Source organism: Bombina bombina, chromosome 3 (genome assembly GCF_027579735.1).
Source record: "Bombina bombina isolate aBomBom1 chromosome 3, aBomBom1.pri, whole genome shotgun sequence".
In the NCBI taxonomy this organism is placed as follows: Eukaryota; Metazoa; Chordata; class Amphibia; order Anura; family Bombinatoridae; genus Bombina; species Bombina bombina.
This window is the reverse complement of record NC_069501.1, coordinates 431,195,190-431,222,689: the sequence shown is the minus strand read 5'-3', so window position 1 is coordinate 431,222,689 and position 27,500 is coordinate 431,195,190. Positions and strand designations below refer to the sequence as shown.

The window sequence follows — 27,500 nt, the reverse complement described above, 5'->3', positions numbered from 1 at the left end:
AGGACACGGATGAAGGGAGGGAGCAAATCAGGTTACCTAAATGGAAGGCACCACGGCTTGCAAAACCTTTCTCCCAAAAATAGCCTCCGAAGAAGCATAAGTATCAAATTTGCAGAATTTGGCAAAAGTGTGCAGAGAATACCAAGTCGCTGCCTTACATATCTGATCAACAGAAGCCTCGTTCTTGTAGGCCCATGTGGAAGCCACAGCCCTAGTAGAGTGAGCTGTGATTCGGACAGGAGGCTGTCGTCCGGCAGTCTCATAGGCCAATCGGATAATGCTTTTTAGCCAGAAAGAGAGAGAGGTAGCAGTAGCTTTTTGATCTCTCCTCTTACCAGAGTAAACGACAAACAAAGATGAGGTTTGTCTAAAATCTTTTGTTGCTTCTAAATAGAACTTTAAAGCACGAACAACATCTAAATTGTGTAATAAACGTTCCTTCTTTGAAACTGGTTTCGGACACAGAGAAGGAACAACTATTTCCTGGTTAATATTCTTGTTGGAAACAACTTTTGGAAGAAAACCAGGCTTAGTACGCAAAACAACCTTATCTGAATGGAAAACCAGATAGGGTGGATTACACTGCAAAGCAGATAATTCAGAAACTCTTCTAGCAGAAGAAATAGCACCCAAAAACAGTACTTTCCAAGATAATAACTTAATATTTATGGAATGTAAAGGTTCAAACGGAACCCCTTGAAGAACTGAAAGAACTAAATTTAGACTCCAAGGAGGAGTCATGGTTCTGTAAACAGGCTTGATTCTAACCAAAGCCTGAACAAAAGCTTGTACATCTGGCACAGCTGCCAGTCGTTTGTGTAACAAGACAGATAAAGCAGAAATCTGTCCCTTTAGAGAACTAGCGGACAAGCCTTTATCCAAACCTTCTTGGAGAAAGGAGAGAATCCTTGGAATTTTTATTTTACTCCAGGAGAATCCCTTGGATTCACACCAACAGATATATTTACGCCATATTTTATGGTAAATCTTTCTAGTCACAGGTTTTCTGGCTTGGACCAGAGTATCTGTCACAGAATTCGAAAACCCACGTTTGGATAAAATCAAGCGTTCAATTTCCAAGCAGTCAGCTGCAGAGAAACTAGATTTGGATGTTCGAATGGACCTTGTACTAGAAGATCCTGTCTCAAAGGTAGCTTCCATGGTGGAGCCGATGACATATTCACCAGGTCTGCATACCAAGTCCTGCGTGGCCACGCAGGAGCTATCAGAATCACCGAGGCCTTTTCCTGTTTGATCCTGGCTATGAGCCTGGGAAGGAGAGGAAACGGTGGCAACACATACGCTAGGTTGAACGACCAAGGCGCCACTAATGCATCCACTAGAATCGCCTTGGGATCCCTGGATCTGGACCCGTAACAAGGAATCTTGAAGTTCTGACGGGACGCCATTAGATCCATGTCTGGAATGCCCCATAATTGGGTTAACTGAGCAAAGACCTCCGGGTGGAGTTCCCACTCCCCCGGATGGAAAGTCTGACGACTCAAATAGTCCGCCTCCCAGTTGTCTACTCCTGGGATGTGAATAGCAGATAGATGGCAGGAGTGATTCTCTGCCCATTGGATGATCTTGGTTACTTCCTTCATCGCTAGGGAACTCTTTGTTCCCCCCTGATGATTGATGTACGCAACAGTCGTTATGTTGTCCGACTGAAATCTTATGAACCTGGCTATCGCTAGCTGAGGTCAAGCCAGGAGCGCATTGAATATTGCTCTTAGTTCCAAAATGTTTATCGGGAGAAGCGACTCTTCCCGAGACCATAGGCCCTGAGCTTTCAGGGAGTCCCAGACCGCGCCCCACCCCAAGAGGCTGGCGTCGGTCGTGACAATGACCCACTCCGGTCTGCGGAAACTCATTCCCTGAGACAGGTGATCCTGGGTCAACCACCAGAGAAGTGAGTCCCTGGTTACCTGGTCTACTTGAATTTGGGGAGACAAGTCTGTATAGTCCCCATTCCACTGATTGAGCATGCACAGCTGTAATGGTCTTAGATGAATTCGAGCAAAAGGAACCACGTCCATTGCTGCGACCATTAGTCCTATTACTTCCATGCACCGAGCTATGGAGGGTTGAGGAATAGAATGAAGAACTTGACAAGCGTTTAGAAGCTTTAACTTTCTGACTTCTGTCAGGAAGATCTTCATTTCCATTGAATCTATTATTGTTCCCAGAAATGGAACCCTTGTGGACGGTGACAGTGAACTATTTTCTATGTTCACCTTCCACCCGTGAGATCTGAGAAAAGCCAACACAATGTCTGTGTGGGCCCTCGCTTTGGAAAGAAATGACGCTTGGATTAGGATGTCGTCTAGATAAGGTGCTACAGCGATGCCCCTCGGCCTTAGGACTGCTAGAAGGGACCCTAGCACCTTTGAGAAAATTCTGGGAGCGGTGGCTAAACCGAATGGAAGAGCCACGTGAAGGATGGAACTCTGAGGAAATTGTTTAATATCTTTAAATCCAGGATTGGCCTGAAAGTTCCCTCTTTTTTGGGAACCACAAACAGGTTTGAGTAAAAACCTAGACCTTGTTCCCCGGAGGGGACTGGGTTTATCACTCCCATCTTTGATAGGTCTCTTACACAATGTAAGAATGCCTGTTTCTTTATCTGGTCTGAAGATAAGTGAGACAGGTGGAATATTCCCTTTGGAGGAAGTCCCTTGAACTCTAGCAGGTATCCCTTGGAGACTATTTCTAGTACCCAGGGATCCGGAACATCTCTTGCCCAAGCCTGAGCGAAGAGAGATAGTCTGCCCCCTACCAGATCCGGTCCCGGATCGGGGGCTACCCCTTCATGCTGTCTTGGTAGCAGCAGCAGGTTTCTTGGTCTGTTTACCCTTGTTCCAGCCTTGCATGGGCTTCCAAGCGGGTTTGGGCTGGGCCGCGTTACCTTCTTGTCTAGCGGCAGTGGAGTTATTAGCCGGTCCGTTCCTGAAATTGTGAAAGGACCGAAAATTAGACTTGTTCTTAGCCTTAAAAGGCCTATCCTGTGGGAGGGCATGGCCCTTACCCCCAGTGATGTCTGAAATAATTTCCTTCAATTCCGGCCCAAAAAGGGTCTTACCCTTGAAAGGAATATTAAGTAACTTAGTCTTGGACGACACATCTGCCGACCAGGATTTTAGCCAAAGCGCCCTCCGCGCTACTATAGCAAAACCTGAGTTTTTCGCCGCCAATTTCGTTATTTGAAAAGCGGCATCCAATATAAAGGAATTAGCTAACTTTAATGCGTGAATTCTGTCCATGACTTCTTCATAGGAAGTCTCTTTCTGGAGCAACCTTTCTAGTTCCTCGAACCAAAAGGACGCCGCTGAAGTGACAGTAATAACACACGTAGCTGGTTGAAGGATGAACCCTTGTTGAACAAAAATCTTTTTAAGCAATCCTTCCAATTTTTATCCATAGGATCTTTGAAAGCGCAGCTGTCCTCTATAGGAATAGTTGTGCGCTTCGCTAGTGTTGAAACAGCTCCCTCAACCTTCGGGACCGTCTGCCATGCGTCCCTTCTAGGGTCTACTATGGGAAACATTTTCTTAAATATAGGAGGTGGGGCAAAGGGTACACCTGGCTTCTCCCACTCCTTATCCACTATGCTCGCTACCCTCTTGGGTATTGGAAAGCGTCTTCGTGCACTGGGACCTCTAAAAATTTGTCCAATTTGCACAACTTCTCTGGTACTACTACAGAATCACAGTCATCCAGAGTAGCCAATACCTCCTTAAGCAAAGCGCGGAGATGTTCTAGCTTAAATTTAAATGCTACTATATCAGGTTCTGCCTGTTGAGAAATTTTTCCTGAGTCTGAAATTTCACCCTCAGACAGCCCTTCCCTCACAGCCAATTCCGATTGATGTGAGGGTAAAATAGATAAGGCATCGTCAGCGTCTGATTGTTCATCCTTTTTTTATCTGTATTTAAAACTGAACAATCACGCTTTCTCTGAAATGCTGGCAGTTTGGATAAAAGATTTGCTATAGAATTATCCACTACTGCTGTTAATTGTTGCATAGAAATAAGCACTGGCGCGCTAGGTGTCGCCTGCGCGGGCAAAGCTGGTGTAGACACAGAAGGAGAGGATGTAGAATTATCCTCACTACCTTCATTAGATAAATTATCTTGGGCAACATTATGAAATGTAACAGAGCTGTCCTTATTTTGTTTGGACGCTATGGCACAATTATCACAAACACTCAAAGGGGGAACACATTTGTCTCTACACACACAGAACATAGGTTATCTGATGGCATAGACATGTTAAACAGGCAGGCAAACAATGCAATAAAAACGATTTTAAACAAAAACGTTACTGTCTCTTTAAATAATAACATTACACACTTTATTTCTGAATGTTCAAAAAACTATGAAGGCAATATCCGATTTTTATGAAATTTGGACCCCAGTGTCTTAATGCTTAGAAAGTATTGCACAGCAAATATGGAGACTCTAGCTCTTAAAACAAGCAAACCAGAGCTAATTGTTGGATTTAACCGTTTTTATACACTACAATCCCTGCTACAGTATTGCTGCAGCATTTTACCTTCCTTAGGGGTCAATCATCCACAGAAATAAGCCTTCTGGAGTCACTTTCTGAGTCACAGGACCCTCTCACATGAAAACTGCATGCACTGCCTTGAAATCAACTGCACAGCTGAAGCACCAAAATGAGGCTTCCTCCCTCAGCACACTAGAGTGAAGGGGCCTTCCTGACTAGATTTAGGTGTCTAAAACAAGCCAGATCAATAAAAAACGTTCCCCAGTGTATGTGAGCTTATAAAATATTTCAAATGGTATCATATTGTAATAAAAACCAATCGATTTTGCCCCTAACAGTGTCTACCAGCATAAAAATCAAAAAGGGGAAGCCTGTTATCTTTTTTGCTGAGGTGAAAGAAAAATGGCTTACCATTTTCCCTGAGGGGAAAAATGACTGTCATCTAGCATTAGCCTGTGTTGTTAGAAGGAGACTAGTCATACCTGAAGCAGATGAGTCTGCAAACTGTTACCCCCAACTGAAGTTCTCTTGTTTCAACAGTCCTGCGTGGTAACAGCAATGGATTCTAGTTACTTGTGCTAAAATCATATTCCTCTTAACAGAAATCTTCATCACTTTTCTGTTGTAGAGTAAATAGTACAAGCCAGCACTATTTTAAAATAACAAACTCTTGATAGAAGATATAAAAAACTACAACTAACACCACAAACTCCTCACCATCCCCGAGGAGATGCTACTTGTTCAGAGCGGCAAGGAGAATGACTGGGGGGCGGAGCTAGAGGGGGAGCTATATGGACAGCTCTGCTGTGTGCTCTCCTTGCCTTTCCCTGTAGGGGAGGAGAATATCCCACAAGTAATGGATGACGCCGTGGACCGGACACACCAATGTTGGAGAAAGACAGATACATTAAGCGCCTATCAAAATTATCACCAATGATTAGAATAAGAAAAGGGTGGGGTATATCACATATCACAAGGGGATAGAAAAAAAAAAAAAGTATTTTTGTCTGCTACCTTTTGACTGAAAACTTTGCTGCCATTTTTGTGACTCAGTCACTATAAGCAAAACCTGGGACTAACTTCTTGATCCATATTGCAATACCTTTCTTTATATGAGATGACCTGAATCTACTTGGAAAAGCTGGAACATTTAATTTGGTTCATGTGGTGATGTAGGACTGTTCTATATTTTTAATATTTTAGACAAAAGCTATTCTAAGACTATAGTCAGATTGCAGCTATATAGATATTTATCTACAATAAGGTAAATCCTAAAATATAAATTTATTTGAGCTCAGATAAATTGGCTGTTTGCATTAATAATATATATAACTCCTGGTGTTTTAATTATAGTTCTATAGAATCATTTGTGGGCTAAGTAGCTTATAAGATTATATTTGTCTGGAAGTTAACAATCCATACCTTGGTATCTCATTGTGATATTTTAATGCAACTCTGATTTGGGAGATTATTGCGAATAAGGTAATTTGTAAAGGTATATTTTTATGATCTTTGTATACAATATTATAACAGCATAAGTGTGGATCATTTGATTCATAATCTGGATTCTATACATATAATTCAATGTGTTTATAACTAACTAATATAAAGAATTTAGGAATAAAATATTGATTTTAAGTGTTACGTATAAGCATTTTATTGGGCGTTTGTTTTAAAGAATAATAATTTTTTAGATGGTGTTATGAGTAATTGTACCTTGTAAGGTATTTTTTATACGTTTTGTGACACTTTTTTGTTTTGAAAAAACAAAGAGTTAACCAGAGCTGTAAAGACAGGCTAACTTTAATTGCGTTCAAGCAATCGAGTTTACTCTCAACTTGTAATACGAGCAAAAAACCACCCACTATAAACCTCTCATTGCTTACGCAAAACTTAGCGCTCCAGAAGTAATCTAGCCCAAAGTGTTTAAATCCTCTGATTTGAAGATAGTGGACTGAAGGGTACAGGAGAGTAGGAGAATGCAGGTACTTTTTTGGGGGGGGAGGGGCCTTAACATAAGCAAAAAATAAAATCTAAAAATTTGGACTGGATACTGTCCTAATCTAGAGGAAAAGATGGGGAAACAGGGGGAAGACTCAAGGGCAGCATATGATTTAAGATTGATAAACACTTTAAAGGGTTAACACCAATGCCAGTAATTTTCTTACCTTCCTGATGTAATAAGGGTTGTGACAATTACTTTATATTTCATCAGTTTTTCCTTGCTGGGGTAGATAAAGCATTCTTTGTCACTATCCCAGTTGCAAAATTTCTGTAAAATGAAACAAAACAAAAAAAAGCACAAAAAATTATGAAATAGAAATTAAAATATAAAAATTTGGAACAACAACATAACTGGCCTGTATAAATAAATATGTATAGACCAACCAAAAAAAATATATATACACATACATGCACACACACGCATCAAAAAATTATGCTTACCTGATAAATTATTTTCTTTCCTGGCATGGAGAGTCCACAATTTTATTCAATTACTGTTGGGAAAGCAATACCAGATTTAATTACTGTTGGGAAATCAATACCCAAGCCAGAGAGGGGACAGAATGGACAGGGAAGGAGAACTAAAGGCAGGCTGACCTAAACTGAAGGCACCACCACTTGAAGCACCTTTCTCCCAAAAGAAGCCTCAGCTGAGACAAAAACCATCAAATTTTGAAAAAAGAAAAAAAAGGTATGCAAAGAAGACCAAGAAGCCACTTTACAGCTTTGTTCTTAAAAGCCTAGGATGAAGAAACTGCATGGGTAGAGTGAGCCGTAATCCTCTCAGGAGGCTGCTGTCCAGCTGTCTCATAAGCCAAATGAACGACATTCCTCAGCTAAAAGGAAAGAGTAGTTGCAGTGGCATTTAGGCCCTTGAGCCTACCAGAATACATTAAACAATGAAGAAGATTGCCTTAACTCCTTAGTAGCATGGAGACAGAACTTTAGAGCATGAACCACATCCAGGTTGTGAATCAAACACTCCTTCTGAGAAGGATAAAGGACAGAAGGAAGGAACTACAAACTCCTGATTAACATTGCGGTCAAAAACCACCTTGGGAAGGAAACCTAACCAGTACGGAGAACAGCCTTATCCACATGGACAATAAGGTAAGGAGGGTCACACTGTAAAGCTGACAATTCTGAAACTCTACGAGCAGACAAAATAGCCAACTAAAATAAAACTTTCCTAGATAAAAGTTTAAGATCAACAGAATGCATAGGCTCAGAGTCTGCTCCAGAATACAAAGAACTAGCAGAACAACCCTTCTCCAAACCCCTTTGGAGAAACAAAAGAATTTAAAGGAACTCCTACCTTGTGCCAAGAAAAACCTTGAGACTCGCACCAAGAGAGATAGGTGCGTCAACCTTATGATACATCCGGTGAGTCACTGGCAAAACCTATCTTAGACAGGACTAAGCATTCAATCTCGACGCAGAGAATCTAGATTTTGATGAAGGAATGGACCTTGAAGTAGAAGGTCCTTGCTAAGAGTCAACCTCCACGGAGGGGAGGAAGACATTTTCACCAGATCCGCAAACCTAGTCCTGCGCGGCAATGCTGGAGCAATTAGGATCACAGAGGTCCACTCCTGCTTGATTCAAGCTATTGCCCGGAGAAGAAGGGCAAACAGAGGGAACAGAAATATCTGACTGAACTCCTACGGAACTGCTAGTGCATCCACCAGCACTGCCTGAGGGTACCTCGATCTGGACCCATATCTTGGCAGCTTGGTGATGAGGCAAGAAGCCATTAGGTCTATTTTTTTGGAACCCCCCCACCTGAGGGGTATCTCTGAGAACACCTCCAGAAGAAGAGCCCACACACTGGATAGGACGCCTGTCCAGATAGTCCGCTTCCCAGATGTCCACTCCCAGGATATGAATGGCCAAAATGTGACAATTGCGAGACTCCATCCACTGAAGGATGCGAGAGACTTCCATCATCACCAGGGAACTCTTTGTTTCTCCTTGATTAATGAAAGCCACATAAGTTATGTTGTCTGATTGAAATCTGAAAAATCAGACAGAACTCAGTTGAGGCCACGCTACCAGAGCATTGCAAATAATCCTCAGCTTCATAATGTTTATGGTTAAGAACAAATTCCTTCGGCAACCAAAATCCCTGAGCTCTTAAGGGACCCAAAACAGCTCCCCAGGATGAGAGGCTGGCATCTGTAGACACAATCTCCCACGATGGTCTCAAAAAGCACATGCCTTGTGGCAGATGATCCTGACAGAGCCACCAGGAGAGAATTCTCTCGTGTAGTTGTCTAGGACGATTCACTGAGACTGATCCGAATGATTGCTGTTCCATTGACTGAGCATACATAGATGGAGAGGTCTCAGATGAAAGCGGGCAAAAAGTAATAAAAATGTCCATGCAGGCCACCATGAGACCAATTACTTTGATGCACTGCACCACTGAAGGGCATGCAGAGGACTGAAGGGAGGGACAGGCAGAGAGAAGTCTGGATTTTTTCAAATCTGTCAGGAAGATCTTCATGGAGACGGAATCTATGATTGTCCCCAAAAAGACAGACCCTGGTATTGGGAACCAGGTAACTTGTATGCTTGTAGCTGAGGCCAGACCAAATGGCAGGGTTGCAAAAAGAAAAAAAGGTTTGTCTAGAAAGACAAATACCTTCTTGAGAAAGGTAACCCACTGGAATGCAAGTAAAAAAAACCTCTAAATAAGAGATAAACTGGATGTCATATTAGAGAATAACAAAAACACATTGGTATGAGTTTGCAGGACAAATTTTCTTTTTTTTATAATGCTGAGAAAAACAGGTCCAAGAAAAATAAAAACTTTGTGCCTAGGCTATGTAAGGAAAAACAGGACCCATCATTAAGTCCCCTTCCCAAAAATGTACATCTGCATACATAAGAGTACAAGCGTTGGGAAAACCGCTAAAACAGCCCATAAAAACCTAAGCTAAGCTGTTTCCTCCTAAGCTAGATAGTCACTATGGGCATCCATGCAATCTAAGAAACTTCCATTAAGTGAGGCTTACAAACCGCAGCTCCAGACCTTCCCCCTGAACCTGCTCCTCACATCGGGAGGGGGAAAAAGTGTTGAAAACAGAGGGAGAATGACGTTAATGGGCTACATAAGACACCAACTCCAGAGAGACAGAGATTGAAGGAGCCGACAAAGCTGTGCATATTAGTTGGTTTTGCAGACTCCGTCCTGTCTCCTCCTAGAGATTTGACAAACAGCAAAAGGCCGCTGCCAGAATATAATAATGTGTGTGCATCAAACAAAGGCGCCATAAAAGTACTCAAGGCATACACCCCATCAGAAGTACTGAAGGGCAATGGTCACCAGACTCCAGTAAAAATGCCTGAGCTACTTACAGCAGTGCTCTTTGCTAGATTCTGCATGCTGGAGCCCTAGACTCCACACTGCCCTAGCCCATGAGATATCCTGACCCCAGGATATATATTCTCTCTCAAACCCCTTAAGGAAGGCATACAGCTGCCATTGGGGTACCAGCTACTGAGTCCCTTGAACTGTTACCCATAAAGGGAATAATAAAAAAGGCACTTACCCTCCAGGGTCTCTGCTGTGGAGCAGCCACAGCACTTCCAGGTCTGCTAGAGTCATCCAGACTTCCGATAGGGACCCAAGATGAAAAAAGGAAAGCAGTGTAACCAACACTGGTTGCCGGGTGGGGGTTAGCTTAGATTGCTGGAGAGAAAAAACAGACTTCCCTGCAACCTCCAGCAGCTAACACAGCATTTCCCCAGTCCTACTTGAAGGGAAGCTACCCATTAAAGGACTTAGTTCAATTTTTCTTCAGAGCATTATCTTTGTTGGGGAGTATGGTGAGTGGGAGGGATACTTGAGCTTTGCTGGGGTGTCTTTGCCTTCTCCTGGTGGCCAGGAGTTGAATTCCCAACAGTAATTGAATGTAATTGTGGACTCTCCATGCCATTAGAAAGAAAACACTATCTGTTTACATCCCTGGCAATGATGGGAGTACAATGCTTATTGACTTATAAAAAAGAATTAATAGCACAGATAGTTATAATAAATGATAATGGCACCATATGTCGTCATGTTCAGTACATTATATAATTGCACATATTATAGTAAATTTGGTACATTGTACATCACATAATTATGTGCCGAGATGTACAGCTGCCTAAAGGTCTTTGCAAAAACACCTGCATAGAGGATGTCATCAAATCTGAATCCTTAGGAATAAGTGATTACCCCTCTGTGTATATACACAGCATTCAAAGCACAGTGCTTTATCAGCAGAGAGTTTAGTAAGAGTATAAAACTCAATAATAATTGCTACAAAATATGCTGCCATAGCCTTGCTAGCTAATTCTTATACTCAGGGGTAAAGTGAGTAGGTCCTGAGCAACATAGGCGGTACATATTAGAGGAAGTAAAAGGCTGTGGCTAAATTACATGCACAATTTGAGGTAAATTACTCAGTGTATTGACCTGACATAGTGGAACAAGCTTGTAAAAACACAAGTAATGTATGTACAGGGAGGGTTATCAGTAAAGGATTCCTCTACTGAGCTAACATTTATATAAGTGCGGATATTCATTTGTTCCATAGCATGTAATGGTAGAGTATGTAGACACAGACATACACAAATCAAAAGATTGTAAGAGGATACTGTACACTAAGCTTAATCACTCCTTTGACACTTATATTGAAACTGCATTACATGCTCTCAGGCTCCAGCCCAAGTAACTCATTGGCAACTCTTACATTTTCCTGAGCTGTTTTCTGCTTAGTAACCGCTCCTGAGCTAATAGGAAAGCCAGGGTAGCTGAGGGGGTAGGGCTACCACCAGGAGAGAAGACAGTTCCTCAGATAAGGCTTCAAAGCCATTTTGCATGTATTAAAATTACATAATGTGCACCAAGCATAATAATAATAAAAAAATAAAAAAAGGTTCCCTCTATTGATCAGGTATCTGCACTGAGCAGTTAGCGGTTTTCTTCAAGGGGTCAGGCACCTATTTTCTAAAACGTGCCATAAATATTTTCCCAGAGCTGACAGAGGGCCATGGAGGGCAACAATGTTACCTGGCTATGTCCCTGATAAAAGGGTTGGTCTGGACCTACCTCCAGGTGTAGCCATCTTCACCACACATCTGACAGGGACCTGGGCAGAAAAGCAAGGACAGAGTAACCAACCCTAACTTTTTATAATAGGGGTAGCAATAATGTTAGAAGTAAAGCAAAGACAACCTTGCCGCCTTCTAACTGCTATAAACCACCATTACTCTTACTAAAGAGATTGACATGGACACAGCATAGCCCCTAATCCTTGCTTGCAGGGAAAAGTATCCATTAAAGGATTTAATATCTTCAGACACCATCTTTCACATCCTCCCTCGACAGGGGCAAAGAGAATGACTGGGGGTTATGGGTCAGGTTAGTGACATTAAACAGTTATGCTGGGGTGCTCTTTGCCTCCTCCTGCTTGCCAGGAGTTTAATATACCACTAGTAATTGGAATGAAATCATTGACTCTGCATGCCTTAGAAAAGAAAAAAGGAAGAGGAGAGCAAGCTAAGCCCCCTGGCTATGCTGTACCTTGGAGTATTTGTCGTTAATGCAGGCTTGGAAAGTCTACTCCTGGCGAAAGTGTTTGACAAAGGTACAGCATAAATTTCAGAGAAGAATACAGCACCAGAGTATCTACAAATAGCTTCTGGGCTGTGTGTGCTGTGTAAAGTCAATTACCTTACACAGCGCCCCTCCACTGGCTTACCAGGCAAATCCTGGTCAATGCAGCTGCAGCAGTAATCAGTAGAGAGCCCATCCAGTGCAGATAGGGTACCACAGAGGATTGCAGTAGGAAATACCTGTGTCAATCAGGGGGAGACTAAGGACGAGCCCCTGCGACGCCTGAGGGTAGTTATAGCTGAATTCCCATAGGGAAAGTGCAGGGCATTCCTATGTCCCTAATTCAGCTGCTGTTAAGTTTTTCTTCTGTCTTCTTTGTGAATGATAATTCCCAGGGATTCCAAGTCTCATATTGGTCTTAACTCCCAAATTATAATCCATAATCAAGTAGCTAGAAACACCTATTTTCAACCAACTCTTATGAGGCCAATAACAAAACAAAAAATGAGATATGGGAGGGATTTTAAGCTATGATATGGGTTTTTGACCTCCTCCTAGTGGTAGGAAACATATCCTATATGTTATTGAGGACTGTGGACCATCATTTAACATATACATACACATTATGAGCTACTGTTTTTCCTCTTGCCTTAGTCTCATTTAGCATTTCAAGGTTGCACATGCAAAGTGTAGAAAATATAAAATCTGGATCATATTTAGGTAGTGCTAAAAGGCACCTTGATTTCCTCTGGAACTGCACGGATGTCCCGGCTGCTGGCTAGCATTCTGAAAAGATCTTTCTGGTTCATGTGCTTCATTAGGCGTTGACATAGCAGGTCGGCCGCACTGTTAGATGGTGCACATGCCAGTACATGTGAATCCGGGACACACATAAACACCTGCACATTAAAAACATAACAATCGTAAAATACTTAAGTCAGTTAACTTCTCTATGCATAACTATTCATCAAATGAGTCCATTTTATGTTCTCACCAAACCTACAGGAACCTAGCAGTTGGGTGTACAGCAAAGGAAACCAGAACCTGTTTGTTTATTGCAAGAGTTAGAATTTGTATGAACACAGTTTTAGATCTAAATGAGGAAAAAAAAGCCCAATACTGCTGTGTGGGTGCCAAGTATCACACATTGCAAGTTATCATTAGTGATTTTTGGTTTATGTTTATTTTTCTATTAATTTAAGCAGATTTTTTTTGGGGGGATGGGAGGAATTTTGTTCAAATTATGGGAATGTCAGTAGATTACAAAATTCTTATAAAGTTTAGCTTCAAATCAAAGTATGAAATGTTTCCTTTAAAAGCCAGCCATGAAAGGGTTCCATAATTTAGATGCCTTACTGCCTATGTCTCATACCTGTTTTATAGCTTCTACCAAAGTCATTGTCTTCCCAGTTCCAGGGGGTCCAAACAAAAGATAAGGAGCAGGCCTGGACAGGCCACATACAATGTGGTTCACTGCATTGTATTGTTCCTTGTTACTCTCAAGGCTCCTGTCAAAAAAGCTGTAAAATAAAAGTAATTTAGCTTTTCACTAATATCATTGTTCATAAATATGTTTCTAACATATGGAGGTTTCTGACAATCCACTACCCCATTTGTATGCAAGAATAGACAATGGGGTCGATTTATCATTTGTCGGACGGACATGCTCTGCTTGTGCAATGCCACCCCCTGCAGATTTGCCGCTTGCAGGGGGTGTCAATCAACCCGATCGTATGCGATCTGGTGGATTGATGTCTGCCACCTCAAGAGGTGGACGAGTTAAGGAGCAGCGGTCTTAAGAATGCTGCTTCTTAACTCTTGTTTCCGGAAACAGTTACATTGGGGCACATTCGGGCCGTGATAAATCGGCCCCTATGTGTCTAAGACTAAGTTTAAATCTTATTCAGATAAATCCTATATTCTTAGACGTTCATATTACCATGGCAGGTCTTACTTGAGTTTCTCGGGATCAACAATTTTTTCTTTATAGGAACAAGAAGGAAAGAGAAATTCCTTCAAATTCTTTTCTTTAGCCAAATGAACTGCTCTGTGCTGAACTTTCAAAGGCATCCGGTTAAATGTAAAGTTGACATCAAACAGCAATCCACTTACAAATTTTTTTAAAAGACTAAAATAAAAAAAAAAAAATAGAATGATTAAAAGCTTACATAGAAATTCAACAGTGGGTATTCAACATTAAATATCTGCCAAAATTGAAATCAGAAAATAATCATACAAACATTCATTTTTTCAATTATTTTACTATATGCAGTAGACCAAGTATATGCATTTAATGTCAATAAAAAGCTTTCCCCTACCCCTTGACACTAGACAAGACTTAATTCAGCATTCGTATAAGAGGGAAATTAAATTAGGAAAGATAGCAAATTTAAACTAACTTTAAATTAGTAGGTAACCAAAAACATACTTGTTAGAGAATCCAAGCCTAACTCTTTCCAGTTCTACCCCATGTACGTAGCCCTTGTAGCTAATCATATCTGACCGGTCTCGTTCATCAGCGAATGTTACAAATAGATGGTCTCCTCTTAGTACAGAAGGCCGGTTCTCAGCCACACCAGGAACCTAAAAACAGAAAGTGGATACAATGTTGAGAAGGTCACACAGCATATTCTTGCTTTAAAGAATTTACAGTTGTTCTATATCTAGAAAGAAGAGCACCTAGCACTTCCATTTAATAGAGACTATCAAGAATAGTGTCACATGAAGCAGACTAGCAGCACTAGGTGAGGAATATGGTATTCTTCACAGACAATGGTACATGGCTATGTCCGTATCAAACTTTACATTTGCTGTATATAGGAGTTTAAATTGTGACATCATAGGGATCGAAATTAAAAATTCTGTTTATGTAGAATTACAGTCTGTGAGTTTGGTAATAGACCTTAGCAAAAGCTGAAGAAAACAAGGGCAGAGAATGAATAGGAGCATCAGAGAGGACTGCTTTATCATTTATGGCTTTTATTTAATTTTTCTCTTATGCTGATTAAAGAGAACACTTTCTCTCACATTGGTGCAAGTGACTCAAAAGTATTAAGAAGAAATGCATGGAGTATCCTCTATTGTTTTATATTGAGAGTGACTTATTGTGATACTGGTTATATATCTGTATTTAACTACTGTCTCAGTGATCCTGCTTCTAAATCCCTTTGAAATGGGGTTATCTTTGCAAAAAGCTTGTGCAAGCCACTTTTTTTGTATAGGGAGTCCCCTCTTAAATTCCCTTTTCATGCTACCTACCAAAAATAAATATATATACATACACGTGTATGTATGTATGTATGTATGTATGTATGTATGTATGTATGTATGTATGTATGTATGTATATATATATATATATATATATATATATATATATATATATATATATATATATATATATACACATATATATATATATATATATATATATATATACACACACACATACACACACACACACACACATATATATATATATAATATATGTATATATATATATATATATATATATATATACACATATATATATATATATACATACATATACATACATATACATACATATATATACATATATATATACACATATACATACACACATATACACACACACACAGATAGATATATAGAGATAGATAGAAATGCATTTATACCAACCCCAATGCATTTATATATGAACAGAGGTTATTAAAAATAAGTGGGACAGTGTTCTCCCCAGGACCTTTTTAATGGGTGCATTACCTGGCTAAAATATTAAAAAGTTAAGATGAGCTAATATTAACATTTTTAAATGTTTATTGCTCAACTTATAAATACATTTATAATAAATTATGCAATTATTTTGTGCTTTTGATAGCAGAAATATTAAATTTCCGCCACCTGGCTACTTTATAATGCCATCGTCTGTCAAAATTTGTAGTGGAGAACACAGGGTTACGCAAGATTACGTCAAATTTGGTAAGAAGAATGGAGCATCTGAATGATGAAGAAAGGGTGCAATTCTGCAATTTTTTTATACTGGAAGAATGGCGTCTTACAAGGATATGATTGCATATAAAAATTCAAGGACATATGACACTTTGGAGTAAAAAAGAAAAATGTTTTTTCATTTTTTGAGGAACAACTAATAAATCGCTTCAAGTGTTTGTTTTTTTTCTTTCGTTTGGATCTAAAGTAACAGGAAAGTTTAACTTTTTTTCAACCACTATATTTATATTATAAAAGGCATTGTGTAAATATGGCCCCTTTGCATTGGTGTTAGTATTTTTTTTTCAAATCCTCCTTTTAAGTAGTTTTAATCTGAGCACCAAACTTAAAATTTGTTTTTTTTCCATCAGTGCTTAGCTCTGCCTCAGCTGACACTCTTCTGTATAGCCGCTGACACTTTGGAGAAGAAAGTGAGGAAGGCCTGGAAATCTGTACATACATAGTACTCATTTAACACTAAAAACATGAGTGCTAAACGCAAAGGAACTTTATTATCTTTTGTTTCAAAGAAGCAGTGTGTTGAAGCAGTTCCTTCCACAAGTAAGTCATTATCTCAGACCCATAGTGATGATTCTGATAGTAGAGAAACCATGAAAGAACAAATTGTAAAGAAAAAAGGCTCGTTTGTACGAAAGTACAGTAAGGAATATTTAAAATATGGATTTATTGAGGTCCCAGGAAAATTACCAAAACCCCAGTGTGTTGTGTGTGCCAGAGTCCTGGCAAATGAGGCAATGAAGCCTTCAAGATTATCTCGACACTTGACTACAAACCATCCAGAGTTAATTAATAAGTCAGTTGACTTTTTTATTCGAAAAAAGGAAGCACTTCATAGTGAAAAACGTGTGCTTGTTCTGGCTAGTACTACTGAAAAGTCACTTTTAATCTCTTCTTATTTAGTTGCCAAAAGAATAGCCAAATGTAAAAAAACATTCTGATGGTGAAAACCTTATTAAGCCTTGTCTCAATGATGTTGCTAGCAGTCTTTGGTCAGTCTGCTGCAGATAAACTGAAGCAAATACCACTTTCAAATGACACCATTGCTCGCCGAGATTGTGATATGTCAGCAAATGTGGAGGCTCAACTTATTGAAAAACTTTAAAAAATCAACATGGTTCTCACTTCAGTTAGATGAGTCAACTGATATTGCAGACAACAGTGTTTTAATAGCCTATGTACGTTATGCAGATTATGACATGGGTGATGTGGCAGAAGACATACTTTGTGTGTGTATATTACAAACATACACCACTAGCTCAGAAATATTCAGAATATTAAACAAGTACTTTGAGAATGCAGGTCTACAGTGGAAATACTGTGAAGGCCTATGTACTGATGGCGCTGCTAATATGACAGGTAGGCATTCAGGAGTGGGTGCTAAGATAAAAGAAGTGTCCCATCCCAACATAATGCTGACACACTGCTTTATTCACAAAGAGCACCTGGCTTCAAAGAAACTGTCCCCTGAACTCAATTATGTTCTTACACAAGCCACAAAACTTGTAAATTATATAAAAAAAAACTCTGCTCTGAACTCCAGATTGTTGGCTGTGCTCTGTGAAGAGATGGGATCAGATTACCAACACCTTTTGTACCATACAGAGGTAAGATGGCTATCAAGAGGTAGAGTGTTAGAGACTTTTTGAAATGAGGAAGGAGGTAGAAGTGTTCTTACTGAGCAGAAAACATGAAATGGCTGGTTTATTTCAAGATGAAGGATGGGTGGCTAGACTTGCTTACCTGAGTGACATTTTCTCAAAGATAAGAGTTAAACTTGGGTCTGCAAGGAGAAATGACAAATATTTTCACAGCAGCAAAAAAAGTGGAAGGTTTTGAAGAAGAAACTATATCTGTGGGTTGAAATGATTGAAACAAATAATTTGGAAATGTTTGCAGCATTCAGTGAGTTTCACCAAGAAGACACTGGCTTTGACTTAGAAGTTGTAAAAAAAAAAAAAAAAAAAAAACACATAAAAGAACATCTTGAAGCACTTTTGAAGGCATTCCAAGGCTATTTTCCTGAAGAAAAATATCCCAGGAAAGAGAATATGTGGATAGTCAATTCATTTATTGGTCATAACAGCTTGCCTTATGAAGCCAAAGAAACTATTGGAATTCTCATGTGACAAACAACTTGAAAAAGATTTTCAGAACAGAAGTCTGACCAAGTTTTGGATGAAGGAGAAGTATAAACACTTACATGAAATAGCCATAAGGTTTCTTCTCTGTTTTGCTACTACTTATTTGTGTAAAACTGGTTTCTCCAACATTGGTGTGTCCGGTCCACGGCATCATCCTTACTTGTGGGATATCTCTTCCCCAACAGGAAATGGCAAAGAGTCCCAGCAAAGCTGGCCATATAGTCCCTCCTAGGCTCCGCCCACCCCAGTCATTCTCTTTGCCGTTGCACAGGCAACATCTCCACGGAGATGGTTAAGAGTTTTTTGGTGTTTAAATGTAGTTTTTATTCTTCTATCAAGTGTTTGTTATTTTAAAATAGTGCTGGTATGTACTATTTACTCTGAAACAGAAAAGGATGAAGGATTTCTGTTTGTGAGAGGAAGATGATTTTAGCAGACAGTAACTAAAATCGATTGCTGTTTCCACATAGGACTGTTGAGATGAAGTAACTTCAGTTGGGGGAAGCAGTTAGCAGACTTTTCTGCTTAAGGTATGACTAGCCATATTTCTAACAAGACGATGTAATGCTGGAAGGCTGTCATTTCCCCTCATGGGGACCGGTAAGCCATTTTCTTAGTCAAACAAACAGAATAAAGGGCTTATTATGGGCTAAAAAACTGGTAGACATTTTTATGGGCTAAATCGATTGCTTTATTTGGGCATTTTATTCATATTTATGCTGACAATTTGCATTTATAAACTTGGGGAACGTTTATTAAACGGCAGGCACTGTGTTAGACACCTTTTCCAGTCAGGGGGCCTTCCTAGTTGTAGACTGAGCCTCATTTTCGCGCCATTACTGCGCAGTTGTTTTTTTGAGAGCAGGGCATGCAGATGCATGTGTGAGGATCTAAAAATTGCTGGAAAAGCTTCTAGAAGGCGTCATTTGGTATCGTATTCCCCTCTGGGCTTGGTTGGGTCTCAGCAAAGACTATAGCTGGGACTGTATAGGGGTTAAATTTATAAACGGCTCCGGTTCCGTTATTTTAAGGGTTAAAGCTCTGAAATTTGGTGTGCAATACTATTAATGCTTTAAGACACTGTGGTGAAATTTTTGTAATTTTGTAATATTCCTTCATACTTTTTCACATATTCAGTAATAAAGTGTTTTCTGTTTAAAATTTAAAGAGACAGTAACGGTTTTGTTTTAAAACGTTTTTTGTGCTTTGTTGACAAGTTTAAGCCTGTTTAACATGTCTGTACCTTCAGATAAGCTATGTTCTATATGTATGAAAGCCAATGTGTCTCCCCATTTAAATTTATGTGATAATTGTGCCATAGAGTCCAAACAAAGTAAGGACAGTACTGCCACAGATAATGAAATTGCCCAAGATGATTCCTCAGATGAGGGGAGTAAACATGATACTACATCATCTCCTACTATGTCTACACCAGTTTTGCCCACGCAGGAGGCCCCTAGTACATCTAGTGCGCCAATACTTATTACCATGCAACAATTAACGGCTGTAATGGATAACTCCATAGCAAATATTTTATCCAAAATGCCTACTTATCAGAGAAAGCGCGATTGCTCTGTTTTAAACACTGAAGAGCAGGAGGGCGCTGATGATAATTGTTCTGTCATACCCTCACACCAATCCGAAGGGGCCATGAGGGGGGTTTTGTCAGATGGAGAAATTTCAGATTCAGGAAAAATTTCTCAACAAGCTGAACCTGATGTTGTGACATTTAAATTTAAATTAGAACATCTCCGCGCACTGCTTAAGGAGGTGTTATCTACTCTGGATGATTGTGACAACTTGGTCATTCCAGAGAAATTATGCAAGATGGACAAGTTCCTAGAGGTTCCGGTGCACCCCGACGCTTTTCCTATACCCAAGCGGGTGGCGGACATAGTAAATAAGGAGTGGGAAAAGCCCGGCATACCTTTTGTTCCCCCCCCTATATTTAAGAAATTATTTCCTATGGTCGACCCCAGAAAGGACTTATGGCAGACAGTCCCTAAGGTCGAGGGGGCAGTTTCTACTCTAAACAAACGCACTACTATTCCTATCGAAGATAGTTGTGCTTTCAAAGATCCTATGGATAAAAAATTGGAAGGTTTGCTTAAAAAGATTTTTGTACAGCAAGGTTACCTTCTACAACCCATTTCGTGCATTGTTCCTGTCACTACAGCAGCGTGGTTCTGGTTCGAGGAACTAGAAAAGTCGCTGAGTAGAGAGACTCCATATGAGGAGGTTATGGACAGAGTTCACGCACTTAAATTGGCTAACTCTTATTTTAATTCAGGGTTTGCTATCGTGGCGCGCAGAGCACTTTGGCTAAAGTCTTGGTCAGTGGATGTGTCATCCAAGACAAAATTGCTTAACATCCCTTTCAAAGGTAAAACTCTATTTGGACCAGAATTGAAAGAGATTATTTCAGACATCACTTGGGGAAAGGGCCACGCCCTTCCACAAGATAGGTCTTTCAAGGCTAAAAATAAGTCTAATTTTCGTTCCATTCGCAATTTCAGGAACGGACCGGCCTCTAATTCTGCATCCTCTAAGCAAGAGGGTAATGCCTCACAACCCAAACCAGCCTGGAAACCGATGCAAGGCTGGAACAAGGGTAAGCAGGCCAAGAAACCTGCCGCTTCTAACAAAACAGCATGAAGGAGTAGCCCCCGATCCGGGACCGGATCTAGTGGGGGGCAGACTCTCTCTCTTTGCTCAGGCAAGAGATGTTCAGGATCCCTGGGCGCTAGAAATAGTTTCTCAAGGTTATCTCCTGGAATTCAAGGAACTACCCCCAAGGGGAAGGTTCCACATGTCTCACTTATCCTCAAACCAAATAAAGAGACAGGCATTCTTACATTGTGTAGAAGACCTGTTAAAGATGGGAGTGATACACCCAGTTCCAATAAAGGAACAAGGAATGGGATTTTATTCCAATCTGTTGGTAGTTCACAAAAAAGAGGGGACGTTCAGACCAATTTTGGATTTGAAGATCCTAAACAAATTTCTCAGGGTACCATCGTTCAAGATGGAAACCATTCGAACGATTCTACCCACTATCCAGGAAAGTCAATTTATGACTACCGTGGATCTAAAGGATGCGTACCTACATATTCCTATCCACAAAGAACATCATCAGTTCCTAAGGTTCGCTTTTCTGGACAAGCATTACCAGTTTGTGGCCCTCCCATTCGGGTTAGCCACTGCTCCAAGGATTTTCACAAAGGTGCTAGGGTCCCTTCTAGCGGTTCTAAGACCGAGGGGCATTGCAGTAGTACCTTACTTGGACGACATTCTAATACAAGCGTCGTCCCTGTCAAAAGCAAAGGCTCATACAGACATCGTTCTGGCCTTTCTCAGATCACACGGATGGAAGGTGAACATAGAAAAAAGTTCTCTGTCTCCGTCGACAAGAGTTCCCTTCTTGGGAACAATAATAGATTCCTTAGAAATGAGGATTTTTCTGACAGAGGTCAGAAAATCAAAACTTCTAAGCTCTTGTCAAGCTCTTCATTCTGTTCCTCATCCTTCCATAGCGCAGTGCATGGAAGTAGTAGGGTTGATGGTTGCAGCAATGGACATAGTTCCTTTTGCACGAATTCATCTAAGACCATTACAACTGTGCATGCTCAAACAGTGGAATGGGGATTATACAGACTTGTCTCCAATGATTCAAGTAGATCAGAAGACCAGAGATTCACTCCGTTGGTGGCTGACCCTGGACCATCTGTCCCAGGGAATGAGCTTCCGCACACCAGAGTGGGTCATTGTCACGACCGACGCCAGTCTAGTGGGCTGGGGCGCGGTCTGGGAATCCCTGAAAGCTTAGGGTCTATGGTGTCGGGAAGAGTCTCTTCTCCCGATAAACATTCTGGAACTGAGAGCGATATTCAATGCTCTCAGGGCTTGGCCTCAAATAGCAAAGGCCAGATTCATAAGGTTCCAATCAGACAACATGACGACCGTTGCGTATATCAATCATCAGGGGGGAACAAGGAGTTCCCTGGCGATGAAAGAAGTGACCAAAATAATTCAATGGGCGGAGGATCACTCCTGCCACCTGTCTGCGATCCACATCGGTGTGGAAAACTGGGAGGCGAATTTTCTGAGTCGTCAGACATTCCATCCGGGGGAGTGGGAACTCCACCCGGAGATCTTTGCCCAAATAACCCAATTATGGGGCATTCCAGACATGGATCTGATGGCGTCTCGTCAGAACTTCAAGGTTCCTTGCTACGGGTCCAGATCCAGGGATCCCAAGGCGACTCTAGTAGATGCACTAGTAGCACCTTGGACCTTCAACCTAGCTTATGTAGTTCCACCGTTTCCTCTCATTCCCAGGCTGGTAGCCAGGATCAATCAGGAGAGGGCCTCGGTGATCTTGATATCTCCTGCGTGGCCACGCAGGACTTGGTATACAGACCTGGTGAATATGTCATCGGTTCCACCATGGAAGCTACCTTTGAGACAGGACCTTCTTGTACAGGGTCCATTCGAACATCCAAATCTGGTCTCCCTCCAGCTGACAGCTTGGGAGATTGAACGCTTGATTCTATCGAAGCGTGGGTTTTCAGATTCTGTGATAGATACTCTGGTTCAGGCCAGAAAACCGGTAACTAGAAAGATTTACCATAAAATATGGAAAAGATATATCTGTTGGTGTGAATCCAAAGGATTCCCATGGAATAAGATAAAAATTCCTAAGATTCTCTCCTTTCTACAAGAAGGTTTGGAGAAAGGATTATCTGCAAGTTCTCTAAAGGGACAGATCTCTGCTTTATCTGTCTTACTACACAAAAGACTGGCAGCTGTGCCAGATGTTCAAGCATTTGTTCAGGCTCTGGTTAGGATCAAGCCTTTTTACAGACCTTTGACTCCTCCCTGGAGTCTAAATCTAGTTCTTTCAGTTCTTCAAGGGGTTCCGTTTGAACCTTTACATTCCATAGATATTAAGTTACTATCTTGGAAAGTTTTGTTTTTGGTTGCAATTTCTTCTGCTAGAAGAGTTTCAGAGTTATCTGCTCTGCAGTGTTCTCCGCCCTATCTGGTGTTCCATGCAGATAAGGTGGTTTTGCGTACTAAGCCTGCTTTTCTTCCTAAGGTTGTTTCTAACAAAAATATTAACCAGGAGATAGTTGTACCTTCTTTATGTCCGAATCCAGTTTCAAAGAAGGAACGTTTGTTACACAATTTGGACGTAGTCCGTGCTCTAAAATTCTATTTAGAGGCTACAAAAGATTTCAGACAAACATCTTCCTTATTTGTTGTTTATTCTGGTAAAATGAGAGGTCAAAAAGAGACTTCTACCTCTCTTTCCTTTTGGCTTAAAAGCATCATCCGATTGGCTTATGAGACTGCCGGACGGCAGCCTCCTGAAAGAATCACAGTTCACTCCACTAGGGCTGTGGCTTCCACATGGGCCTTCAAGAACGAGGCTTCTGTTGACCAGATATGTAAGGCAGCGACTTGGTCTTCACTGCACACTTTTGCCAAATTTTACAAATTTGATACTTTTGCTTCTTCGGAGGCTATTTTTGGGAGAAAGGTTTTGCAAGCCGTGGTGCCTTCCGTTTAGGTAACCTGATTTGCTCCCTCCCTTCATCCGTGTCCTAAAGCTTTGGTATTGGTTCCCACAAGTAAGGATGACGCCGTGGACCGGACACACCAATGTTGGAGAAAACAGAATTTATGCTTACCTGATAAATTACTTTCTCCAACGGTGTGTACGGTCCACGGCCCGCCCTGGTTTTTTAATCAGGTCTGATGAATTATTTTCTCTAACTACAGTCACCACGGTACCATATGGTTTCTCCTATATATATTTCCTCCTGTCCGTCGGTCGAATGACTGGGGTGGGCGGAGCCTAGGAGGGACTATATGGCCAGCTTTGCTGGGACTCTTTGCCATTTCCTGTTGGGGAAGAGATATCCCACAAGTAAGGATGACGCCGTGGACCGGACACTCCGTTGGAGAAAGTAATTTATCAGGTAAGCATAAATTCTGTTTTCTCAGCCATGACACTTTTAAAAACAAAACAAAGAAACAGGCTTTTTGTTATACATTTAGGCTTAATATTTATTCTTTTCATGCCTGTTGATATTGTAATATTTCTATAGCTTTGTTGGTATTAATAAAGTTTGTCACATAATGTCTAGCTGAAATTTCTTCCAAACCTACTCCAACCCACTCCCGATGCTTACCGGGCCCTGGACAGGTCCGGCTAAAATTTACTGGGCCTTGCAGTCACTTAGGTTGAGAACCACTGATCTACAGGGTTCTTAACAATGAGGTGCAGATCATCTATATTATATATATATATATATATATATATATATATATATATATATATATATATATATATATATATATATATATATATATATATATATATATATATATATATATATACATATACATATACATAAACATACACATACACACACACAATAGTGTGAGGGGGACGCAATAGCATTAATTATAAATATTTGGAGCTGTGTAATAGTATAAATAACTAAAATATACAGGCAAGATAGCCTCACTTATATTGAAGACATAGTGGTGCAGACCCTTTAAAAAATGTAGTATGGGTTGGCAAAAAAGAAAGCCTCAGGAATGTAATCCTGAATTAAAGACAGGGAAATTCAGCACTCTTATTATTTGAATACAGCTCACCTCACTCTAATAAGTTGAGATAGCAAAGTATGGTTGAGGACGGCGCTCCCCCCTCCACTCCAAGAAAGGCACACACAGACTTGAAGTTGTAAATAAATAGATTTTTTACTTAAGCACAAGTGAAATACTTTAACCTAGTGAAAATAAATAAAACAAAACTGAAAATAATAATAAAATTGAACCTGACCGGTCAGGGGTACATGCATAGGTCACTAATAAAGCATCAGCAAAATCATTGATAGTAGACCATATACAGGGTCAAGGCCTAGATAAACCCTGTCATTAGCTCCGCTCGTAAGCATAAGAATATAGGAGCTAAGTCTATAATAGAACCGTATCAGGGTTATAAGCAAGGCCAAAAGGTTGAATATTGATATCTCTTAGCAAGTCTGGATAGAGGATATGTAAGTATGTAGGCACAGTAATATAAACAGCGTTTCAAAATTATACCTCATAGGTCCACTACAGTCACGCTACACCCAGCTGCACACAGCACCCCTGGAGGGGGAGTAACGCTGGGCAGGTTTACAAAGGGGATCTAAGCGGACTGTAAAGTGGATCCAATGGATATGTACAGCGTATCATACATGCATGAAATATAACACATCAATAACCACTCTTGATGAAATGACATGAATGGCACTGCTACATGCCCCACCAAAGACTGTTAAGCAAGCATGTAAAGGGTCATGCAGGTTGTTGGTTAGAGCAATAGCTGTTAGTGCAAATTCATCATGCAGTCAGATTAGTTAAGTGCGGCCCAGAGCTATGCCAGTCCCATACATTCACTGTAAAAGTTTCCAAGTTTCAGAGATAGTCAGCGTGTATAATACGTCAAATATGGGTAGTGCAGATGACGTCGTTTATACAAAGTACCATCGGCAACTTTAGCCGAGATTAACTGTCTAAAATTAGCAAGAAGGTCTTATGTCCGCATATTCCTTATCCAATTCAGGAGCTGGCAAAATGAGTAATGCCATATAGGACAACAGTTATTATACGATCTGTCTGTGCGTTCTCCTCAATTCCTTCAGCACCAGATAGTTTTGGTGTAGGCATACGCTATACATAGAGACAGCGCAGCGTCTTTGCAAGAGAGTTCAATTGACAGCGGCAAGTGCATGCATCATGTGACCGGCCAGGATAGCCAATGCCTACGCGCGTTTCACCCGCTCGTCTTCACTTCAGACCGGGCTTCGTCAGGGCGTTATTCTGGTTACGTTAATGCGTCCTCCTTTATAGTAGTCACAAGTTCGCCTCTGCTGGTGGGTGAAATTATTGCATATCATACCCAAGCAGTTCTTCTAGTGGGAATTTCTAAACCACTTGGGATATACTTTAAGGTTACAATGTAAATCAATTATTTGAAAAAAACAGAATTTATGTTTACCTGATAAATTACTTTCTCCAACGGTGTGTCCGGTCCACGGCGTCATCCTTACTTGTGGGATATTCTCTTCCCCAACAGGAAATGGCAAAGAGCCCAGCAAAGCTGGTCACATGATCCCTCCTAGGCTCCGCCTACCCCAGTCATTCGACCGACGTAAAGGAGGAATATGCATAGGAGAAATCATATGATACCGTGGTGACTGTAGTTAGAGAAAATAATTCATCAGACCTGATTAAAAAACCAGGGCGGGCCGTGGACCGGACACACCGTTGGAGAAAGTAATTTATCAGGTAAACATAAATTCTGTTTTCTACAACATAGGTGTGTCCGGTCCACAGCGTCATCCTTACTTGTGGGAACCAATACCAAAGCTTTAGGACACGGATGAAGGGAGGGAGCAAATCAGGTCACCTAAATGGAAGGCACCATGGCTTGCAAAACCTTTCTCCCAAAAATAGCCTCCGAAGAAGCAAAAGTATCAAATTTGTAAAATTTGGCAAAAGTGTGCAGTGAAGACCAAGTCGCTGCCTTACATATCTGGTCAACAGAAGCCTCGTTCTTGAAGGCCCATGTGGAAGCCACAGCCCTAGTGGAGTGAGCTGTGATTCTTTCAGGAGGCTGCCGTCCGGCAGTCTCATAAGCCAATCGGATGATGCTTTTAAGCCAAAAAGAGAGAGAGGTAGAAGTTGCTTTTTGACCTCTCCTTTTACCAGAATAAACAACAAACAAAGAAGATGTTTGTCTGAAATCCTTTGTAGCCTCTAAATAGAATTTTAGAGCACGAACTACATCCAAATTGTGTAACAAACGTTCCTTCTTTGAAACTGGATTCGGACACAAAGGCGGCACAACTATCTCCTGGTTAATATTTTTGTTAGAAACAACTTTCGGAAGAAAACCAGGCTTAGTACGCAAAACCACCTTATCTGCATGGAACACCAGATAAGGAGGAGAACACTGCAGAGCAGATAACTCTGAAACTCTTCTAGCAGAAGAAATTGCAACCAAAAACAAAACTTTCCAAGATAGTAACTTAATATCTACGGAATGTAAGGGTTCAAACGGAACCCCTTGAAGAACTGAAAGAACTAGATTTAGACTCCAGGGAGGAGTCAAAGGTCTGTAAACAGGCTTGATCCTAACCAGAGCCTGAACAAAAGCTTGAACATCTGGCACAGCTGCCAGCTTTTTGTG

At 40.8% G+C, this 27,500-nt stretch overlaps 1 protein-coding gene across 1 annotated transcript in view; it reads right to left on the bottom strand.

Moving 5' to 3' along the window:
• Positions 1-27,500, bottom strand: part of MOV10 (Mov10 RISC complex RNA helicase) — a 349,433-nt gene that overhangs the window by 205,525 nt on the left and 116,408 nt on the right. Inside the window, exons 6-10 of the mRNA XM_053706650.1 lie at positions 14,547-14,701; positions 14,073-14,246; positions 13,491-13,638; positions 12,856-13,017; positions 6,678-6,781 (exon numbers count right to left, since the gene is read on the bottom strand). Coding sequence (XP_053562625.1) covers positions 6,678-6,781; positions 12,856-13,017; positions 13,491-13,638; positions 14,073-14,246; positions 14,547-14,701 — 743 coding nt within the window. The remainder of the gene's footprint in view (positions 1-6,677; positions 6,782-12,855; positions 13,018-13,490; positions 13,639-14,072; positions 14,247-14,546; positions 14,702-27,500) is intronic.